This window comes from Primulina eburnea, chromosome 18 (genome assembly GCF_022965805.1).
Source record: "Primulina eburnea isolate SZY01 chromosome 18, ASM2296580v1, whole genome shotgun sequence".
Classification (NCBI taxonomy): Eukaryota; Viridiplantae; Streptophyta; class Magnoliopsida; order Lamiales; family Gesneriaceae; genus Primulina; species Primulina eburnea.
The window spans coordinates 25,424,091-25,448,286 of record NC_133118.1 but is presented as its reverse complement, the minus strand read 5'-3'; the positions used below and the strand labels follow the sequence as shown (position 1 = coordinate 25,448,286).

Genomic DNA, 24,196 nt, shown 5'->3' with positions numbered 1-24,196 from the left:
TAGCAACGACAACGGTTTTGCAAGGGTTTTAAACCGTTGTTTTTAACCGTTGTCGTAGGTATTTTACAACTGTTGTTAAAGTCAGTGTTGTTAAATGGTTCGCTCAAAGACAACGGTTTTTGACGGTTATCGTAACTACAATTTGCGACGGTTTTTAAAATCGTCGCAAAATATAAAGTGTTGTCGAAACTACAATTTGCGACGGTTTTGATAACTGTCGCAAAATATATTTGTGACAGTTTTTTACAATACCGTCGCTGTCGCTAATTAGCGACGGTTAAAAGTCCCGTCGCTAAATTTAGCAACGGTTTACTTTATACCGTTGCTAAATTTAGCGACGGTATTCATGTGCAAAACCATTTCTATTTAGCGACGGTTTAATAATTCCGTCGCTAATATTTTAGGTAAAATAAAAAAAAAATTAAGAATTTAATAAATCTGTGTTTTCAATTGATACAATCGTGTAAGAGATAAAAGATTTAAAAGTCGTGAAGTGATAAAATCGTGTAAAAGATAAAAATTTTAATTGTTTTGAAGTGGTAAAAAAATCGTGTAAGAGATAAAAATTTTAAGTGTTGTGAAGTTGTAAAATCGTGAAGAGATAAAAATTTAAGTGTTGTGAAGTTGTAAAATCGTGTAAGTGAGAAAAGTTTTAATTGTTGTGAAGTGAAATGGAAGAAATTGAAGAAAATTTGCATGTATTTATAGAGAGTGGTGAAAGAAAATGGGGGGAAGTTTGGGGGGAAGGAATTTTTTTGAAAATGGCAACGGTTTTAGATAAACTTTCGCGAAATTATAAATCGACGACGGTTAATCGAAGTTGTCGCTAAATGTTGCGACGGTTTTTATTTAACTGTCGCCAACTTTAGCGACAGATTTGGCAAACCCGTCGCTATTTTTAAACATGCGACATGTTTTTTTAACCGTCGCTAAATTTAGCGACGGTTTAGAATAAACCGTCGCAAAGTGATACATCGGCAACGGTTGAAGTAAAACCGTCGCTAAACATAGCGACGGTTAGAGAAAAAACTGTCGCTAAATAGTTGTCGAATATCTTTTACCATTTTTCTTGTTGTGAGAATCCAAAACTGTTGTCTTTAATAATTTTTTTCATTAGGTAAAATTTTTGTATTAAATTTCTTTTAATTTATAATATATAATAATAATTAAACCAAAAATAACAATCGAAAACAAAATATTTACCACGTTAAATCCGTGAATATGTTATTTTCAAAATCCATCTTCCAAAATATGCCAACGATAAACAAAAATTTTAAAAGTTTGAATTTACTATCGTAATTGACCTTGATACATATTCGTCATCAACGTGGCAATAGAGGGTTGTTTACATGTTTTGAAATAAATAAAAAAAACTTACAAAGTAGTATTCAAAACTTGAAGCTTTATTTAATTCGTAAGAAGGGTTGTTTACAGAGAGGAAATAAAGGGGAGCAAACTTGACCGTATTCTACTAAAAACACAATACAGCCTATAAAGAGATGGAAGAGCAGGACATCAAACCCAGGATTCCAACTAAAAATATAAACAATACAATGCTTTATAAAAGAAAATAGTAACATGATTACAAAAGTCAAAAAGTCTATATAGTGATATTCCACCAACTTTATTAAAGATGAATATCCTAATCATCTTTAATATTTTCTTTTAATGAATTTATATAATTTTCAAAAATATCACTAATATGGGAAGGAATATCTTCCTTTGGGTCTTGAGCATTTTGCATCTGCATTAGATGGATAAATTGGTTTTCACTTGATTCGGATACCATAGATTTATCTGATTTGGAGTCAGAACATAAAATGTTCTTATAAAGATCTTTCTTCAGTTTTTCAATGTAGACTTTAATCATCTTTTCTTTAGAATAAATATCAGAATATTTCGGAGTAAGAAGCTTGAAAGACTCATTGAATCCTGCTCTTTTTCTTGTTGTTTATTAAAATCTTTATGATATAAAGAAATTTTTTCTTCCATATGTTGAAGAATTTCGGAGCCATAGAACTTTCCTGTATCAGGGTCTTCTCTTAATAATTTGTCCCAAAATTTTGTGAACTAACCCTCCATAAGCAAGGAAATTCTGGTTTTAACCTCCATATCCATGGAATTCCGAATTCCATAAAGAACAGACATAAAATCTTACCATTGATTCAATGTTCTGAAAATTATTTTTTAATACTTGAGGAAAATTTTAACCAAGTATTCATTGGTTTTATGAAAAATTCATTACAAGAAAAATACTAAACGACAACGGATAAAAGACAATCAAGAACTGTTAAAAAAGTTAAAACTAGAATAATGACCAAATTTTAATTTAACGACGAATTATAAAACCGTCGCTACGTTTAAATCGACGACCGTTTACAAAACCGTCGCTAGTTTAGAATCGGCGACGTTTTTCAAAAACATGTCGCTATTTAAATCGGCGACGGAATTTCTAAAACTGTCGCCGATCTATAATTAGCGACGGTTTAAAACTGTCGCTAAACCGTCTAGCGACGGTTAATAACCGTCGCTCATTTGAATCGGTGACGGTTTACCTTTTAATGTAGCGACGGTTTAACAAATGTTTCTATTTTAAAAACCGTTAACTACAACCGTTGTGGTTTCTAAAAAAAACCGCTAATCTACAACGGTCACTAAAAGCGTTGTCGTTTCTATATAAAAAAACGTCAATCAACAACGGTTTTATTAAACCGTTGTTGTTAGTCAAAAAATAAAACACCAATCCACAATGGGTTTTATAAAACCGTTGTGGTATGTCGAAAAAAAACACGCTCATACACAACAGTTTTTAAAACCGTTGTCGTATCCCAAAAAAACACGCTCTTAGACAACGGTTTTTAAAAACCGTTGTCGTATCCCAAGAAAAACACGCTCACAGACAACAGTTTTAAAACCGTTGTCGTAGACATATCTAAGACAACGATTTTTAAGAAACTGTTGTCGATTGTCCAAACAAACACGGCAAAAGACAACAGTTTTTAGAAAATCGTTGTCGTTGATACCATAAAAGACAACGGTTTTTACAAAACCGTTGTCAAAACACACCTACTGCAACGGTTTTCACTAAAACCGTTGTTAAAAACTATACGACAACGGTTTTTCAAAAAAACCGTTGTCGTAGGTGCGTTGTTGTTGGGCGTATTTCTTGTAGTGATTACAAGAAAATAGGCACTCAACAACACATCAAAGACAACGGTTTTATATTAAAACCGTTGTGTTTTTTCTTTTAACAACGGTTTCATAAAAAATGTCATAGCCTAAAAGAACCCGCTCATAGAAAACAGTTTTTGGAAAATCGTTGTCGTAGAGGTTGTCTTTGATGTGTCTACGACAATGGTTTTTGAAAAACAGTTGTCTTTTAGCATTTTTTTATTTGGGTCAAAGACAACGTTTATATAAATCGTTGTCTATTAGCGTGTTTTTTTGGACAAACGACAACGGTTTTTAGGGGGTCAAAACAACGGTTTTATAAACCGTTGTCTATTAGCGTATTTTTTTTAACAAACGACAATGATTTTAAAAAACCGTTGTCGATTAGCACGTTTTTTGGACAAACAACAACGATTATCTTAAACTGTTGCAATATTTAGCGACATTTTTGCTTAGACGGTTTTCAATTTTGAAATAGCGACGGTTTTAACAAAAACCGTCGCTATAGTTACAACGGTTTTATTAAAACTGTCGCAATTTTTTTAAAAAAAACCCAATTTAAAAATTGCGCAAAACCGTCACTAATTTAAAAATTGATACAATTTTATTAAACAAACGTCGCTAATAACGATGACTTTAGCATCACTGTCGCTAATTGCGACAATTTAATAATAACCGTCGCTATTTAACCAAAAACCGTCGCAAATTGTCTATAAATCAAGGTTCTAAAAAACGTGAAGCGCCCCGAAGCGTGAATATCGAGCTTCAAGCTTTTCAAGCTTAAGCGAGATTAGCACATGCTTAAGCGTGAAAAAGCGTTTTTTATATTCAGTGTAATTGTAATTATCTCAAACCAATAAATAGATAAAATAATACATAAATATGATAAATTTTATGTCTGATGCATTAATTCTCATATTTATAAAATCATAAAATATCAAAATTACAATCTTAATTTGTTTTTGCAACTATAACACATTAAAAATATTAAATATTTGTCAAATCATTATCAGACACGCTTAATCATAATTAAAATTAAAAAATAAACATCGAAATTATAAACCTAATTTATTACCTTCAAAATAAAAAATTAATAGATGCGATTAATTGTGGTTAAACACGCTTAATTAAACACCTTAATTATACTTAATTCGGTCAAACTACAGTTTTACTGCTTTTTTACGCTTTCTCCGAAGCGGGGCGTTTTTTCCAAGCTTCAAGCTTAAGCGAGCTTAAGCGAGGCTTAAGCGAGCTTTTTAGAACACTGCTATAAATATCCAAATCTTTGGTCCATTTTCTTCACACGAAACATTTTTCTCTCTTAGACGATTTTAATTTCGAAATAGGATAAGTTTTTTCGCTTCAATTTTTAGTAAATTTCTAAATGTTAGTTAAGATCATGAATATTATTAGTTTAGTCAGATTGTAAGTTTTTTTGGTAGATTTATTAAAGTATAAAAGTAATATTTTTTTAATTATACATAAAAAATAATGACGGATTTAGTCAAAACCATCACTAATTTTAGCAACGGTATATCTCGCTAATTAGCGAAGTTTTTTTTTTAAAAAAAAACCGTTGCAATATTAAAGCCGTTGTCGTTGGACGCATATGATTTATATAACACATTTGTAATATAAAGCATAAGTTTACATTATTACTTCTCTGAACAATTAAATTAAATTTAAAACATTGAAATTCACGTATTTGAAATCTACCAATCCAAACGCAATCTAAATAGAATTCAACCGAAAGAGGATATCTGTCATTGATCTCAAAATTATAATTAGTTATAAAATATATTTGTAACTCTCCGATCGCGTGGAGAATCGTTGTTGCGCTCATAAATATTTTTAAGAACAATAAAAAGCGAAGTACAGAAATCGAAAGCCAGTCTAGTTTTACTCCTATAAAATATGATGAATTTCTATTTAGACAGGTATATATATTCAAGCCTGTGGAAGAAACTAAATAAAACTAAACAAAATTGAACTAATATTGGCCTTCGGACAATGCCACTGTCGCTATAATCGGTTCTCCGCAGTGGCGAAACAAGACCACCATGGCAACACCGTTTAACTTTGGTGACATGGTCGTTTTCGACGACCCCATTACCTTGGACAACAATCACCACCCACCCCCCGTGAGACGAGCACAGGACATGTATTTTTATGATCAGAAGAGTATATATGGTGCATGGGTAGGGTTCTCGTTCTTGTATAATTCCACAAACTACGTAGGGACTTTTAATTTTTTCCGGGGCAGATACGTTGATGAACAAGACTAGAGATATATCGGTCATTGGGGGGACCCGGTGATTTCTTCATGGCTAGAGGGGTAGCCATTTCGATAACTGATGCATTTGAGGGAGATGTGTATTTTAGGCTTCGTGTTGATTTTAAGTTGTATGAATGTTGGTAAATGAGTCGAGTCGAATCGAGTTTGGAATCAAGAGTACTTTCGTTTAAAGCTATGCCCAATCTATAAAATTAATCAGGACTTGAGTAATTTAAACCGGCCAGATGGGTTATACCCAAATCGTTGAAAGCTATGCCCAACATCAAAAACTTAAATGAATAATTATTATACAACATTCCATATATAATTTTTCCTCTTGGATCAATCCAAATTCGTAAATCGATCGTTCAAAACCATATATTGAATAATTTTTTGTCGTTATATTCATTCTTTCCCATACATATACATGATTCCCAAGATTCAATCGATACCTATTGACACCCGGAGTTATAAGTGGAAACACTAGCAGAACTGAACACAATTCACGTCATCATTATCGTGGAAAATATGTTCGTGCATCACATCAAAAGGAATATGGAGATGCAGAACACGGTGGCCGCCGGAGGAGAGGAGGATATCCTTGGCGGTGTCGACTGCCAAGCAAGTCAATTCTTCACTCATATCATAAGACATGGGAAAACCCTCGAACAGCCCGTGCAGTTCTTCCCGTGCTTCTTTCCAATTGTCGATATCTCGCAACTCCACACGGATCGATGTCTCGACGGTGCGCTCGACCTCGTGGTCCAGGAACTCGGAAAGCCCATTACGCAGGTCCCTGTACACATACATGTACACGGGATTGCAAGAGAAACTGAAGTTGATCGTGTGAAACTTCTGATCCGGTGCTGCTTCTGTTCTCCAGACCGGAGATTCATAGAATTCTAATCCCTGATGACATTCATCGGGTTCTTCTTCCATCTCCATCATCGTTTTCGCAGAGGAAAGAAAATATGGTGTTCTTCTTTGATATCGATCGGTCTATATACGTAGAGTTTGTTGTCTGTTCGTTAGACTTGTGATTATGGTAGGAAATAAATTCTTTCCTTCTCACGTATCTTTTAAGATTTTCTTGATTGAGTTTGGAATTTAAATATTAATTGGAGAAATATCCGAAATAAATTTAGATTATTTAAGTCATTATCTAAATAGTATACAAATTACACCAGCCATATCTGAATCTCCTGAGGTATTAAAAAATTAATATAAAATGGGGTTTTGATAAAGTGCCCTATATTTAATTTTAAGCTGCTCATTTATTGAAAACATATTACAAAATAGACATTTGTTGATTCTAACCCAATAGGAACCGACGAATCATCAGGAATTATATTTAAGGAAACAATCGTTATGTAGAAAAAATACCTAAATTACAAATTTCCACGCAAAAATAACCGAAAAGCTTACCATATCTTATCTAAATATTTAGTTTATATTAAATAACTCCTAATCCTATAAAATTGTTATTTAATGAAGAACCGAAGCTTCAACCAAACCTATAAAACCTTGTAGATCGATCACACTCTCCACAATTTCTAAGCAAACCAAAACCAAATTCAATTTCTTGTTCGAACGTCGAATTATGGATGACACCGCGCAAGAGATCGTCATGGTTTCACCGAAAGTCGAAAACAACGTCGTCACCACCCGTGAGACTCAGTTTCATGTGGATTTCAATTTTTATTGCGACCTCTTCGTATGTGAATACCATGATAACGTGGACCTCGGACTCACTGTGCGACCTAGTATCATCACCCAAGTTGCTATAGAAGTCCATATTAAGCCATTATAAACTCATTTTAAATTTTTGATTTTTTCGATGTGGGACAAGGGTATCACAATCACCCCTCTTTCAGAACGCGACGTCCTCGTCGCGGCCTGACCCCTCGATCCACCAGCACCGAGAATCTAGAGGTGGCTCCTACATATTCAAGAGGTGGCTCCTGTAATGTAGGACTTTGCCCCGCAGGTTTAAGAGGTGGCTCCCATCCACGTAGCACTTTGCCCCGCATAGCACTTAATTCTCGGTGTTCCATGCCGGTGACCAGCTCTGATACCATTCTGTCACGCTCCGAGCCCGGGCCCGCGACTGCGTGACTGCACAAGGGGCCTTTATGGCAACTACTTCGTATCCGTCCTCGCTTTACGAAAATGGTTAACCCAAGTTGCTATAGAAGTCCATTGTAGCTATTATAAACTCATTTTAAATCTTTGATTTTTTTGATGTGGGACAAGGGTATCACAATGGACAAATCAGTCCGTTTGGATCTCAAACGACTCATTAACTCCACAAGTTCACGTCGAATGATCGATCGAGAGCTGAGTGAATGGCCACTGGGAGATGATGACCGTCGAGATTTGATCGAATTCGCGATCACCGCAGTGAAAGTTCTCATCAGGCTTATGCCTCCACAACACAATGTTTTGGTCATTCCCTTCAAGGTCTTAGTGGTATGTAAGAGGCGAGTTAATGAAAATGATCTTGTCGTGGAATTGATGGAAGAGGACGATTATGGGATGGTTCCGGCTACAGATTCTTCCATTAAAACTTTAAAGATCAAGACTGTCACTTTGCGCGAAAACGAAGACGAGAGTTGTTCGATCTGTCTAGAAGATTTCTACACGGGTTGTGAAGTTTTATCCATGCCGTGCTCCCATATTTTTCATGAGGATTGCATCAAGAAGTGGCTCAAGACTAGCCATTACTGTCCTATCTGTCGATTGGAGATGCCAACTAGTTAATTGCTAACTACAAGTTTAATTAATTAATTAATTGTAGATAAATCATATTTTATTTTGAATATATGGTTTATTGTTTGTTTAATTTGCTTCGAATATAATTATTTTAAAGAATTAGTTATTCGGCGGATCCCATTACAAGATACACAAAATCTCTTCAAGTATGGATGAAAAATCATGACAAACAAATTATAAAATCCCCTGAAACCATAAATAAACAAAATCTATATTTCTTAAATTTTCTTTAAAATCAATCTTCTTCTTCTTCGAAATTTTCTTTAAAATCAATCTTCTTCTTCTTCGAAAGTTAAAATCCCCCCCTCAAACCATAAATATATAAATCTTCTTCTTCTTCTTCGAAAGTTGAATTATGGATGAGACTGCCCCATTAGAGTTAGTCTCGGTCGACCCGAGAGTTGGAAACGATGTGGTTACCACTCGTGAAACTCAATTTCATGTCGATATCGATTTTCATTGCGACCTCGTCGTGTGCGAATACTATGATGATGTCGCCCTCCGACACACCGTGCAATTTAGTTTCATGAGAAAATCAGTTCGTATGGATATCAAACAACTCATGGACCCCGAATACTCATGCCGAATGATCGATCGGGAGCTGGGACAGTGGCCTCTGGACGATCACAACCGTCGCAAGTTAAGCAAATTCGCATTCGCCGTCGCTAAAGACCTCTTGAGGTTTATGCCTCCGCAGCACAATGTTTTGGTGATTCCCTTCAATGTTTTAGTGGAATGTAACAGACATGTTGATGAAAATCTTGCCATGGAATTGATGGCTCAACTGTCGGAGGAAGAGGACCATTCTGAGATGGTTCCGGCTTCAGATTCTTCCATGGATGAATATTTGGAGATCAAGACTACTACTCGCGAAAACGACGAGGAGAGTTGTTCGATCTGTCTCGAAGATTTCTACGCGGGTTGTGAAGTTGTATCCATGCCGTGCTCGCACATTTTTCACGAGGATTGCATCAAGAAGTGGCTCAAGACTAGCCATTACTGTCCCATCTGCCGATTCGTGATGCCAACAGCAGGTTATTATTAGTCGTTAACAAGTTCAAATATTGTAGAGCATTAAGGAGTCTGTATAATCTTTGTAAAATCTTTTGATAAATTTTGAGTTTTCTTTCTCATGATTTGACTTCTCCAATTGTTCATAATCACATGGTGATTCTATTTTTTATTTTTATTTTTTAACTAATTTTGATATTATTCACAGCGTACTCATTGTTTGAAATTTGAATAGTATTCAAGCTCATAAATGAAAAATTATACATATAAAAAAATCATATTTAAATTTAAAACATGATTAATTATTTTAAAATAATTTCAAATTAATCACCTATATTAATTATCTCCCTAAAATAAGATTGAAAGATTTCGAAAAAGAGATTTTACGGAAAGAGACAAAAAGTTTCACAAAAAAAGTTATAAAAAAAAGGTGTAGATATAAATTTTAAACAAGGGCTAGCTATTTTAATTATATAATAATAAAAATAACAACAATAATAATGTTATTATTATTATCGATATATGTATTGACCATGGCAAAAATTTATGTGAGACGGTCTCACTGGTCGTATTTTGTGAGACAGATCTCTTATTTGGGTCATCCATTAAAAAATATTATTTTTTATGCTAAGAGTACGTGGTGTTTTTTATTGTAAATATCGGTAATGTTGACCCGTTTCACATATAAAGATTCATGAGACCGTCTCACAAGAGACATACTCATTGACGATTATATAGATCCAAAGAGATATTGTTCAATTTTTTGTGGTGTTCGAGTTGGTAAAATATTTAAGTATTTGACCAATTATCAAGAGTTCGATTCTCCTATCAACACCTTTTCAGGTGAGCCTGTCGAACAAATTTTGCCCATTGCAGTTTACCTAAATAACGTAGTCTGCATGCTATTGTGTCACATTTCTCATGTGAGCCTGTCACACATAGTTTGCCCAGTGCAATTTACCTGAATAACGTGGTTTGCAAACTATCGTGTGCACACTGAAGAGTAGATGTGAAAACCACGATTATTAGCATGTAATTTTTTATTTAAATATATACATGTATAATAATGTATTTTGAAATTATGATATTATTGTAAAAATAATAAATACGAAAATACAAAAAAAAAATTTATATTTTATCATGAGAAATATATCCATAACGCACTAGGCAACTTTGAGAAAATGTTGAAAATGTACAAATAATTCTGTTTTTTTTTTCTGAATGGTTAACTTCTCCGCGTTTAGAATTATTATCACATGGTACATTTTTTAATTCATCGCTAAATTTAACCTTATAAATCTTTATACTTGTAATATTACTCTATTTTATACTATAAAGCAAACTTATAACAAAAAATTATTAAACTCCAAAAAACTTTTTTTCTACAATGCATGTACCAAAGTATTACTCTATTGTGTGTGTGTGTCTGCTGACCATTGTATCCAAAGAGGTATAGATCTAAGTGCATGCCTTTCGTTTCAAATAAAAAATTTATAATTCGATTAAATAGCAACTTGAAAAAAAAAGCGAACAGAGAATATAAGGAAATTAATAGTCATAACATTGAGATATTTGTATTTATTTTAAATTCCCCTCCAATATTGAAATCTTTCATTAGATATTTTTGTGACGGCTCGGAATCTAGAATTACATAATATTAAGCTCGAAATGATGAAAGTGTGCATGGATCGAAGTGATGTAACTCGGGGATGAAACACCCAACTCATAACCTTGAAACTTTGCACAAAAAAGCTCTCTTTTCATGTCCTAAATGAACCAAAAATACATCCAATGGAATAGCTAAAAGATTGGACAAATTTATTATGCAAGAAAAAACCTTTGAGTAAACCAAAGTGACTCTTAGTTGTGGATGAAATTTTGACTACTTGGGCATCAAGCTTTCGACCAAGACCAACCTTTTGGGAGCCAATCTTCAGCTATAAATACGAGATGAGACTCCACCATTTCAACCTTGAAAAAGGCTAGAAAAATCGAGCACAAGTGCTATCAGAATTGTGCACAAGTGCTGTCAAGAAATCCTCCAAGTTCTCGGTCATCTCAAGGAATGAAAGGTTGTTTCGGCCATTCCATGCGGTATTCAAGACACTAACAAGTTGTTGTCCAGGTGTTTTCAAAAATCTGGTTGAAGGGCTTGGCCAAGTTTTTGTCCAAAGGCTTTCTCGTGGTGCTGTCCAAATCTTGTTAAAAGTGATGCCCATGTTCAGTCAAGATTCGTCAAAAGTTAAAGAAAGTTTTGAACCACGTATTGAATAAGAGTAAATGGGATTACGTACTATTTTAAAGTTGTATATATGATTTAGACTTCGATTGATTACTATAAGTTTTCCTCGGTTCATATTGCTATACGATATGCCTTACTTTGATAAGTTTCGATGTGATGTGTCCGTTTTGTTCTTGATTAAATCTATATGCTTCGTTCTGATTTGATCACTTTATTTCATTCCATTTCTTTACTTTTTTTTCGTACTGATGTGATACATCTGTTTGATATGATTCGAATAATGGTACATTGGGAAAGCCTGTGACGGAAAAAGCCATAGAGAGAGCCTGTCTATGAGAGAAGCCCCCAAAGGGAGCCCAAATGCAGGAAAAGACCGCAAGGAGAGCCCATTTACAGGAAAAGACCCCAGAGGGTGCCCAAAATCAAAGATATCCCATGATCATCATAATGTGATTTGTTTTGATAAAATCTGATAAGGTTATATTCCGATACATTCTGATTTGATAAGGATTCTGTTATGATATGTTCTGTGTCTGATACGATAAGTCATATATTATGTTCATATAGTTTTGTTGAATTCTGTTATGTATTATAATATTTTTAAAAGATGTGTATATGCATAATATGTTATTTGATATTCGATCGGCTTCCACTTGCTGAGTGTTACCGAAAATGCTCTCCCCTCGTATGTCCTTCCCCATATAATAATGAAAACAGGTGAAAGAGACGGAACAAGATCAATTTGAGGCTTGTGAAGTAATCCAGAGTTATGAAGATCAATTCCTTGATTTCAAGTTTATAGTTTATTCATATGAGCTTCCACATTTAACGTTTTTCTTTGTAAGAATAGCTTCCACATTATTCGTATTTTGAAGATGTAAAGACATCGTTCTTTAATGAATTAGACTGATTTTGCTATTTGCTATGAGACTTATTTTTTCAATAATATTGCTAAACAATGATGGATGTTATCTACGCATGGGTCTCGGGGCGTGACATTTAGGTGGTATCAGAGCCGCTAGGTTCATAATCTGTCTGGATATTAATAGACTTCTTATCCAAATCGTTCCAGCAAATAAAAATCATATTGCATTGATTAGATTTCCAAAATCCTGTTGTTGCACTTGTGGAAATATTCGAATTTCTTATATCTTCGCATATAAATCTCCAAACTCGATCTTGTCCACTATTCCTTACTTTCCTTCTAAGTGAAAATTTCTTAACTTGCCACTTTTGGAAAATCTCACAAAAGAAATTTATGTTCGATCAAAATGTTTTACTTGTCTGATAAAGTAACTTTGTTTTATTCCGTTATTCTGATACTAAGCCATTTCATTCGATTTGTCTAGGAGATGGCCACCCCTCATACTCGTGCTGAAGCCGCCATTCGCATGCGTCAAATTATCATTGACAATCAAACCCGAGAGATTGCAACCCTAAAACCTCAACTCGCTAGAGAGAAACAAGAGCTCATGGAAACTAAGGACCTGCTTCAGACTGATGTATATCATCTCACCCGTCAACTTGATCGAGCATAGATCTAGCTCGCCCTAACCCCGCGTAACCTATCTCATGAGGTATGACTAGTTGCCCTTAACTGAGAGTTGATAGAAAAGATTAAAACTGAGAAGGATCTTGCCACCCGCTCTAATCACCAGCACGAAGACCTTGCTCGCAAGCAAGAGCATTACGTCGCCAAACTTCTTGGCCTATGGATAGACTGCAAGAACAAAAAAATTGTCTACATCTCATCGTGGAAAACATGGAAGAAGAAGAAGAAGAAGAAGAACAACAACAACAAGAAGAAGAAGAAGAAGTGCCGATGGATGTAGATGAAGAAGACAATGATGATGAAGACTTGATAGACTAGTCTGGACTAGTATTATGGTTGTAATAAAAAAATATATTATGAAAATAAAGAAGTGTAACCTTTCTTTTTTAAATAAAAACTTTATTATTATCTTTATGATAAATTCTTGTTTCAATGAATTTGAATCTATTTTTATATAAAAACACTAGTAAACCCTTTTTCACCCTTCTTAGGTATAGGACATGGATGCCCAAGCTAATATCTCCGAACTTCAAGAACAACTTAGAAGAAAGGATTCGGCATATGAGGCATTGAGGAAAAGAAACGCCAAGCTAGAAAGAGATAAATATCAGATAGATCGGAATAATGTATGCTTGGAAGATGACTTTATCAAGCTTGAGAAGAAGAAAATAGATTGCGTGAAGAAGTTAGACGATATGCTGCTAACCAGCTCAATCAAATGTAGAACGATATGATCAATGTGGAGGATTTCGAGGAAGAGCTCGAAGGAAACCCCGAGGATAATCTTGTAGAAGAAGAAGATGTTAGAGATATAGGATATGAAGAAGTCTTAGATGATCAGGATCGACCCCTATAATAAGAATATATTGTATTAAGGTCAATTGAACCATTCACTTTTGCTATCTAAACACTCAATTTTATGTCTTTTGAAAACTTAATGAAAATTATTTGGTTGTGCCTTATTTGATTTCCATTTTATTGAATCATACATTTTCCTATATACGAATTAGAAAACTTTATGATTATAAGAAATGGCAAGCAAACCACAAAGAAAAAATCGTAACCCACTCTACGCCAACCGCAACGAAAATGTAAACAAGAACCTGCCTCCACCTCCACCACCAAGGGTTAACCTTAGCCAAGAAGACATGATGGAAATTGCAACTGTTGTGAGCACAACGCTACAATGGTTTATGAACCCAAAGGCCAATGTCAACAAACCACCACCAGAACCTCAACCACACGATATTACGTAACACTATGAATCTCTCCGAAGAAACCGAGTCCCGAATTTTGATGGAAACCCTGATTCAGAAGTTGGTTATAATGGGCTCAAGAACGTGGAAAACCAACTTCATCTGCTGGAAGTCCCCGAAGAACTTAAATTAGAGGTAGTGACACCATGCCTAGAAGATAGAGCATGAAAATGGTGGAAACCCATCTCACCAGTCATAAATGATGTAGAATAGATCATATGGAAGATATTTCGAAGAGAAATTTGAAGCAATATTACACAGCAGAGTTTCGTTTGCAAAAGATAAGAAAATTTTAAGGCTTTAAGAAAACTTCGGATATGACGGTGAGAGATTTTACCTCAAACTTCAGTGATTTTGGAACTTATGTCCCAACCATTATGGCAGATGAGACTTTGAAGATGCACTGTTTCAAGAAAGACTTGAGAAACTAAATCTAGCAGGCCTTAGCCGTATATTAACCCACCAACTTTTCCGACTTAATGGGAGCAACTATGAGCGCTGAAACTGCCATCAAGCATTGTGATGAGAAATCAAACTCAAACGACCCTTCGTTGGTCAGTCTCCCCAAGGTTGATAGAGTTTCAAACGGCCCAACCATGCAAGTGGTCCATCGAAATGAATATTTAGCTCCTCCAATGACAAAGAAATATAACATTGTCCCAATTACAATATCCGGCACTTGGGGGAATGCTACAGGAAGTCTGGTTCATGTTTGAAATGTTGGAAATTAGGGCTCTGGATGGCTGATTTCCTGAAAAAAAAAAAGGATAAAGGGACCAACCCAAACATGGATACTAACAGGCCAAAATGAAACAAGACCAATGTTCGAGTGTTCTCCATGACCCAAGATGAAGCGGACAATATCAATGACGTTGTAGTAGGTACCATCCTAATAAACAAAATACCTGCATATTTATTGTTTGACTATGGTTCTATCAATTCATTTATGTCTAAAATATTAGTAAAGAAACTAAAAAAAGAATGAGAAACTCTTAGCGAACCACTAAGAGTAACAACACCTGCTAGCAAAATAATTGAAACCCATAGTGAACCGGAACTACAAAATTTGCATCAACGAATGAATTCTCGAGGCAGAATTGATTCAACTCAAAATGGTGGAGTTCGACGACATCCTATGAATGAATTGATTAGCCAAAAACCATGTCTTGGTAGACTGTCAAAGAAAGAGTGTTATATTACGGACTTCAAACCAAGAGGAAATAGTCTATAATGGTGAATCCAAGGAACAAAAAGAACAAAAATATATTTTATCCACATTTCACAGACCTGGAGGGCCATAAAAAACAGTAAAGAGATTTACCTGTCAGTGATCAACGAGGTGTATGTAGAAACTACCCCAAGATTAGAAGATATTCCAGTCATACAAGAGTTTCCGGATGTCTTCCTCAAGGAACTACCTGGAAAAATTCCTAACCACAAAGTGAAGTTCAAAATTAATTTGGTCCCTAGTGTCGCACCGATCTCAAAAGCGCCATACGGAATGACTCCAACAGAGTTAAAGGATCAACTCTTGGAGTTGATGGACAAAAAAAATCCGACATACTGCATCTCCGTGGGCGATATTCCTAAAACATCTTCCAGGACAAGATATGGACAATCACTACAACAAAACGGCATACGACAACGAATTTTATCCGTTGTCATAGCTTTTCTAAAACTATTGTAACTGAGGGTGTTTTTGAAAGTTCGTTCAACGACAACGGTTTTTATCCGTTGTGGTAGGTAGAATTTGCGACGGTTATTGAAAACCGTCGCCAATAAAATTAGCGACATTTTTATTCAAAACTGTCGCTAATTAGCGACGGTTAGCTTATATAGACCGTCACTAATTTTAGCGACAGTCTTTAATCATGATTTCTGTCGCTAATTTGTTTGAAAAATAAAAAAAATTCTTTTAATAATTTACTAAATCTAAAAGAACTAAAATCGTGTAAAAGAGAAAAATTTTAAGTGTTGTGAAGTAGTAAAATCGTGTAAGAGAGATAAATTTTAAGTGTTATGAAGTAGTGAGAAAAATTTTAAGTGTTGTGTGAAGTGATAAAATTGTGTAAGAGAGAAAAAGTATAAATGTTATGAAGTAGTGAGAAAAATTTTAAATGTTGTGTGAAGTGATAAAATTTTATAAGAGAGAAAAATTTTAAGTGTTGTGGAGGAAAATGGACCGAAATTGAGGTATTTATAGAGCTTTTGCAACGGTTTTTTGTTAAACCGTCGCTAAGTTTAAATTACCGATAGTTTCCTTAATCGTTGTCAAATGTAGCGACGGTTTTAGAAAAACCATCAGTAAATGTAGCGGCAGTTTTAAAAAACCGTCGCATGTTTAGCGACGGGTATGGTAAAACAGTCGCTAATTTTAAACATGCGACGCATTTTCTTAAAACTGTCGCTATTAAGTAGCGACAGTTTTTATATAAAAACCGTCGCTAGAGTTAGCGACGGTTTTTTAGAAAATTCGTCGCTAAATATTGCAATGTTTTCCAAAACCGTTGTTGTTTGTCCAAAAACCACGCTAATCGACCACGATTTTTAAACCCGTTGTCGATTGTCCAAAAAAAACTCTATTAGACAACGGCTTAAAAAAACCGTTTTCGTTTGTCAAAAAACACGCTAATCGAAAACGGTTTTCAAAAACCGTTGTCGATTGTCCAAAAAAACTCGCTAAAAGACAACAGTTCTAGAACCGTTGTCTTTTGCCCTAAAAAAACGCTAAAAGACAACGATTTTTAGAAAACCGTTGTCGTTGACCCTTAAAAGACAACGGTTTTTACAAAACCGTTGTCAAAACGCACCTACGACAACGGTTTTCACTAAAACCGTTGTTAAAAACTATATGACAATGGTTTTTCAAAAAAAGCGTTGTCGTTGGCCGTTTTTCTTGTAGTGAATATGAGTTCACGATAATGCCTTTTGGTTTGACAAATGCTCCACCAGCATTCATAGATCTCATGAAACGAGTTTCAAGTCTTACCTCAACAGGTTTGTGGTAGTATTTATAGATGATATCATTGTGTACTCGTCAAGTGAGAAAGATCACAAGGAACATCTTCGTCTCACTCTACAGACACTTTTCAGTAAGTGTGAATTTTGCTAAAATGCATAGCTTTCTTGGTCACAAAATATCATAAAAGAACATATCAGTGGACTTCAAGGAAGTTGAAGCAATCATGGACTGGTCTCAACGAAAACGATAACCAAAGTCTAAAGTTTTATAGGTTTAGCTGGATATTATAAAAATTTATTGAATGATTTTATTCAATTATCATTCCTCTCACTAAACTAACACAGAAAAACTTAAATTTAAATTGGAATGAAGAATGTAAGAAAAGTTTCGAAATCTTGTAAAAGAAACTCACTTCTACCCCAGTATTGGTACTCCCTGATGAAGGCAAGACTTTCACATTTTTGTAATAAGTTTGCTTTATAGTATAAAATAGTGTGATATTACAAGTATAAAGATTTATAAGGTTAAATTTGGCGATGAATGAAAAAATGTACCATGTGATAATTATAAACTCGGAGAAGTTAACCTTTCAAGAAAAAAATAGAAATCTTTGTACGTTTTTAAATATTTTCTTGAAGTTGCTAGTGTGTTACGGATATATTTCTCATGATAAAATATAAATTTTATTTTGTATTTTTGTATTTATTTTTTAAAAAATAATATCATAATTCCAAAATACATTCTTATACATGTATATATTTAAATAAATAATTACATGCTAAAAATCGTGGTTCTCACAACATTTACTCTTCGGTGTGCACATGATAGTCTGCAAACCATGCTATTCAGGTAAATTGCATTGGACAAACCATGTGCGACAGGCTCACCTGAGAAATGTGCACACAGTGGGAAAACTTTGTTCGACAGACTCACCTGAAAAAGTGTTGATGGAGGAATCGAACTCTTGATTATTGGTCAAATATTAATTAAATATTTTACCAATTCGAACACCCCAAAAAATTGAACAATGCCTCTTTGGATCTATATAATGGTCAATACATAAATCAATATTATTATTATTATTATTATTAGTATTATTGTTGTTGTTGTTGTTATTGTTGTTGTTGTTGTTTTTATTATTATACAATTAAAGTAGCTACCCCTTGTTTAAAATTTATATCTACACTCTTTTTTTAATAACTTTTTTGTTGAAGCTTTTTTTCTCTTTCCCTAAAATATATCTTTTTCGAAATCTTTCGATCTTATTTTTAGGGAGATAAGATAGATAATTATTTTTGAAATTATTTTAAAATAATTATCATATTTTAAATTTAAACATAAATTTTTCATATGTATACTTTTTAATTTGTGAGCTTGAATACTATTCAAATTTCAAACAATGATTCACGCACTCATTAATATCAAAATTAGTTAAAAAAAATAGGATCACCTCGTGATTATGAACAGAATTCAACAAAACTATATGAACATAATATAGGACTTATCGTGAAACGTCTATCTTTTTTATTGTTTTAAAAATACTAGAATTTTTTTTTAAAAACACTCAAATTTTCGCCCATATACATAAAACTCATGAAAATATTTTTATAAATATTTTACCCTTTATAATAAAACATCATCCAACTAGCATTTTAAAAATCAAGTGAAATAGTCATAAAAATGAAATCGTCGCATGTTTTACCAAACCTAAAAATCAATAAATTTGAAAAGTATAGCTCATACTAAACCTCTAAAAAATCTCTCCAAAGCATAAAAAAATAGTCTTAAAATTTTTAACGTATATCATGAATCATAAATCGTAAATGCGGAAAAAGTAGAAGCGCTGGTCCTCGAGTTGTGTGCGCCTTCAGTCCAGTCAAATCATCCGTCAAGATCTCCCTCATTCTCACCTGCATCCATCACACCTAGTGAGTCTAAAGACTCAACACACCATAATCTTTATAACAAATAATACATATAAAATCACATGCAACAGTGAAAATACTTTTACGTAAAAATAACTTTTTCATGATATGCATAAACCTTAACTTTTTCTTTTTCCTCAACATGACATAACATAAAACAGTGTTCATGATCATAAACATTTTTCCTTTTCTTTTCCTTTTCCTTTTCTTTTTTCTTTGTTGAATTCAGATCGTTAATTGTGACATTCTTCAAACCACAAAAAATTGGTGGATCCATCTACATGAAACCGCAGTACTGGGCGGCGGGGGACACCATCAACACTCTCACCGGTCAACTGGGCCGTGGCCTGTCCTCTTTTGAATAGAAATACGATCGTCGGGGTTTACTCTGGGGCCTTTTCCCATAAATGGTTTCCCTTTGGGGCCTTTTCCATTCTTACCATTACCACATACTGTTACCTCATATTCGTAATAATGGAAATACGATCGTCGCCCTCACGATATCTCCAACATTATCGAATTAGTCACAATTACTTCACTTCCTTCAACGTTTTACATTTTCATCACTTTATAAAAATCATGCATTTAATATCTTTTTTTCCTTTTAAAAACGAACATGCAACATATCTTTTAACTTTATCGTTTCCTCATAATAATTCATAATCGTTTAAAATAAACATTTGAACATATTAAAAATCCATAAACATTTATAATGACATTTTAACCTCAAAACATTTAAAATAATATTTTGAAATATTAAATCACAAACATATAAAATTCCCTAAACATTTAAAATAGTCATTTTAACTTGTAAAATTCCATAAACATCCATAATCATTGAAAATACTCATGTTAGCACATAAAACAGCATTCAGGGCACTGCCATGACGTTTAATCATTTTCCGGTGTAAAAAGACTGTTTTACCCTGGACGTGATATTTTGCGTTTTTTACTTTTTCTTAATTCCATTGACTCTAACATGTCCCAAATAATTATTTAAGCCTACATGATTTTTTCCATATTTTTATTTAGCTTAAATCAAGGACTTTTAGTTTAATCTTTAAATAAGACGTATTAACACGTTTTAATCCCGAATTAAACCAAAACTTAATATAAAATTCTCAAATTAAAAAATTAGAATTTTAATAATTATTTAAGCTTAAAAATAATTTTTCATGATTTTATAAAGCATAAAACTAGGCTTTTCAATTAGCTCGTTAATTAGCGTTTCATGCGGCGATTAAATCACGAATAAATCCAAAACTCGTTATTTTGATCCCAAATTTTAAACATAACATTTTTAAGATTTATTCTACCCTTCCTAGTCATTATCCAAACCTGTGGAGCCATGGATTCAATTTTAGTCTTTTAATTTTCGAAATTGACACCTTGTCGAACCACCCGAGCCATCTCCCAATTTACTCGAGCCACGCCCAAGACACCTCAAGCCAAAACCTAGCCAACCCACCTAGGGACCCTACTGACCAAGCCCAGCCCGAAAAACCTGAACTGGCCCGCTCAAACACTTCCTAGAAACTTGACCCAATTGCATGTGTGTGTACATGAGGTGTTCTAATTACACTTGGAATCCTTGCTAGCCTAGGCCTCTTCCAGCCATCTAACTACCAACCACCCATGACCCTAACCTTCCCTGGACCACGCCCAGACCAAGCCCAGACCGACCCAACCCCTGGACCCTACGCACGAGCCACCTGAAGAAGGCAGCAGCCTGTGCGTGACTCTTATGATGCAATCCTCACGTTTCTGTTGTTAGCCACCTACCCAACGAGCCAACCCCTGAACCAGCTCCTCAGGCATCCTTTTAGGACCCTTAGGACCTAACCTCGCCCCTACCCAGACCCCTAGTCCAAGCCTCTTCTGCACTGCACCAGCTGCCAACCTGCACACACCTTGATCACCATTCTTGGGTTGAGTCCTAGCTTGCTAGGACTCCTCCCCTACCCTTTGTCTCAAGTCCTAGCGTGGCTAGGACTCTTCTCTCGACAAATAACAGAGCCTAGCCCAGCCTGGTCCTGTTAGGTGAGATTTTAATGAGGTAGGGCCCACGCTGAATGAAAAATTCTGAAAATCGAATCCCACATCAGTAAGTTTACAAATATGATTGAGGGTTTTAGTTATAAATAGAGCTCAATTCCTTCGGTTCCCAAAATCAAAAGATTTTCAGCTTTGATAAAAAGAGAGTGCATAGAAAAAAGAGTGTATTTTTTTCTTGAGTGCGGGTATTCTCTTCTGTGAGTTAGAAAAAATATTTTCTCAGTTATACTCGGGTTGGGAGTGTGAGATATTGAGTGTATTGTTGTATATACTTGTTGTAATATTTCTTCCTATTATAAAAGATCTGAAGTAGCTCCGTGGACGTAGCCTATTTTAGGTGAACCACGTAAATCTTTTTGTTCTTGTTGATTATTTTATTCTGTAAGTTTGGGTACTATTATCATCGTGGTCGGCATCACTTCGGGGTAATTCCCCAACAACTGGTATCAGAGCCTTGTTGTGAAAATTCTTAAGAATTCTAAGTATGCTCTGTGGTTGCAGCTTTGTCTGATCTTCGACATCAAAAAAGATTTTCTAGATTTTTTGCTAAGGCTAGAGAAGTGAGGGCCGGAGATGATGGATCGGGACCGGGAATCAACAAGTTCGACGGAATAGATTTTTCGTTCTAGCGGTTACAGATAAGAGATTATCTGCACAGTAAGAAGCTGTATCAACCTCTAACAGGAAAGAAACCGGAAAAGATGGAGGATGATGATTGGGAGCCTTGACCGACAAGTGTTAGGTGTAATATGATTGACCCTAATGAAGAATGTGGCACATAACGTGGCGGAGGCACAAACCACAGCAGAGATGATGTCCATTTTATCGGACATATACGAGAAGCCATCAGCAAACAACAAAGTGCATCTCATGAAAAAGTTATTCAACTTGAAAATGGGAGAAGGTGCTTCGGTGGCTAAACACATCAATGAGTTCAACACGATTGTTTTTCAGCTAACATCGGTTGAAATTAATTTTGATGATGAGATTCGTGCACTTATTCTTTTGGCGTCTTTACCAAATAATTGGGAACCAATGCGGGCAGCGGTTAGCAACTCTGTTAGAAAAATAAAACTATAATTCATTGATGTTCGAGACCAAATTCTTGCCGAAGAAGTTCGTAGGATGGATTCGGGTGAAGGAACATCATCGAGATCTGCTCTAAATCTCGAGAACAGAGGAAGGGGCAGGAGTGGCGAAAAGAATTCTAACCGATGGCGCGGTAGATCCAAATCAAGAAATGGAAAAGACAAAAACATCCTTGAAAAGAATATGAAGTGCTGGAGCTGTGGTGAGACTGGTCACCTGAAAAAGAACTGCAGATCAACGAAGAATAATGCCAATGCTCTGCTATGAAGTGCGGGAGCTTCGTTTCATACCACTGGTGACCGTGATGTATTTGATAATTACATCGTTGGTGATTACGGAAAAGTTTTCCTGGCTGATGGAAAGCCCTTAGAAATTGTTGGTATGGGTGATGTACGGATGAAGATGTCAAATGGATCTGTCTAGAAAATCAACAAAGTCAGGCATGTACCAAAATTGGCACGCAATCTGATCTCGGTGGGACATCTCGATGATGAAGGCTACAATGTGACCTTTGGTGATGGTTCCTGGAAAATGAACAAAGGAGCCATGATTGTTGCTCGAGGAAAGAAAACTGGAACACTGTATATGAATTCCAGTTGCAGAGACTCATTAGCAGCTGTGGATGCTGGAGCCAATTCAAGTCTATGGCATTATAGACTTGGACATATGAGTGAGAAGGGAATGAAGATGTTGGTGTCAGAAGGAAAGCTACCATAATTAAAGACTGTTGAACACCAACTATGTGAAAGCTGTATCTTTGGAAAGCAGAAGAAGGTGAGCTTTTCAAAAGGTGGTAGAGAATCGAAAGTAGCAAAGTTGGAGCTGGTTCATACTGATGTATGGGGACCATCTCCTGTTACATCCCTTGGAGGCTCGAGATACTATGTCACATTCATTGACGATTCGAGTAGAAAAGTTTGGGTTTATTTTCTGAAAAATAAATCTGATGTTTACGAGACCTTTAAAAGGTGGAAAGCCATGGTGGAAAATGAGACCAACTTGAAGGTGAAGTGCTTACGGTCTGACAATGGTGGAGAATATGAAGATGATGAGTTCAAAAATTATTGTGCACAGAACGGGATCAAGATGTAGAAAACCATTCCTGGTACACCTCAACAAAATTGTGTAGCTGAAAGGATGAACAGAACCTTGAATGAACGCGCAAGGAGCATGAGATTTCATTCTGGATTGCCAAAATCATTCTGGGCTGATGCTGTTAACACTGCAGCATATCTGATCAACAGAAGACCTTCGATACCGCTTGACTGCAGAATACCTGAAGAGGTATGGAACGGCAAAGAAGTAAACCTTTCTTTCTTGAAAGTGTTTGGTTGTCTATCATGTTTATATTGATTCAACAACCAGAACAAAACTTGATCCGAAATCAAAGAAGTGCTTCTTTATTGGTTATGGAGATAATGAGTTTGGTTATCATTTTTGGGATGACCAAAATCGGAAGATCATTCGGAGCAGGGATGTAATATTTAATGAGCAACTTCTGTACAAGGACAAGTCAGACATTGGAACTGGAGATGAATGTCCTGAGGTCAAGAAGACTGATGAAGTGCCATTGACATATATTCCTGTGAATGAATCGAAAACCAGTAACCAGGAAGAAGAAGAAGAAACTGCGCAAGATGATGACCCACAAACTCCGGTGATTGAACTCAGAAGATCTTTGAGAACCATTAGTCCACTTGAGACATACTCCCATGCACTTCACTATATTTTGCTGACAGACAAAGGTGAACCGGAGACCTATCAAGAGGCAAAGCAAAATGATGATTCAATCAAGTGGGAGTTGGCCATGGAAGATGAGATGGATTCACTGTCATCCAATCAGACGTGGGAGTTGACAGAACTTCCGCAAGGCAAAAAGGCATTAT

General features: G+C 35.2%; 1 protein-coding gene across 1 annotated transcript; it reads left to right on the top strand.

Annotated features, from left to right (window-relative positions):
* Positions 1-7,708: 7,708 nt before the first annotated feature.
* On the top strand, positions 7,709-8,206 carry LOC140819196 (E3 ubiquitin-protein ligase RING1-like). Its single transcript, XM_073179205.1, has one exon. The coding sequence runs from the start codon at positions 7,709-7,711 to the stop codon at positions 8,204-8,206; it is 498 nt and encodes a 165-aa protein (XP_073035306.1).
* Positions 8,207-24,196: the final 15,990 nt, after the last annotated feature.

What these genes read in the sequence shown, in the direction of transcription:
- LOC140819196 (XM_073179205.1), top strand. Translation starts at nt 7,709, where the DNA reads ATGGACAAATCAGTCCGTTTGGATCTCAAACGACTCATTAACTCCACA.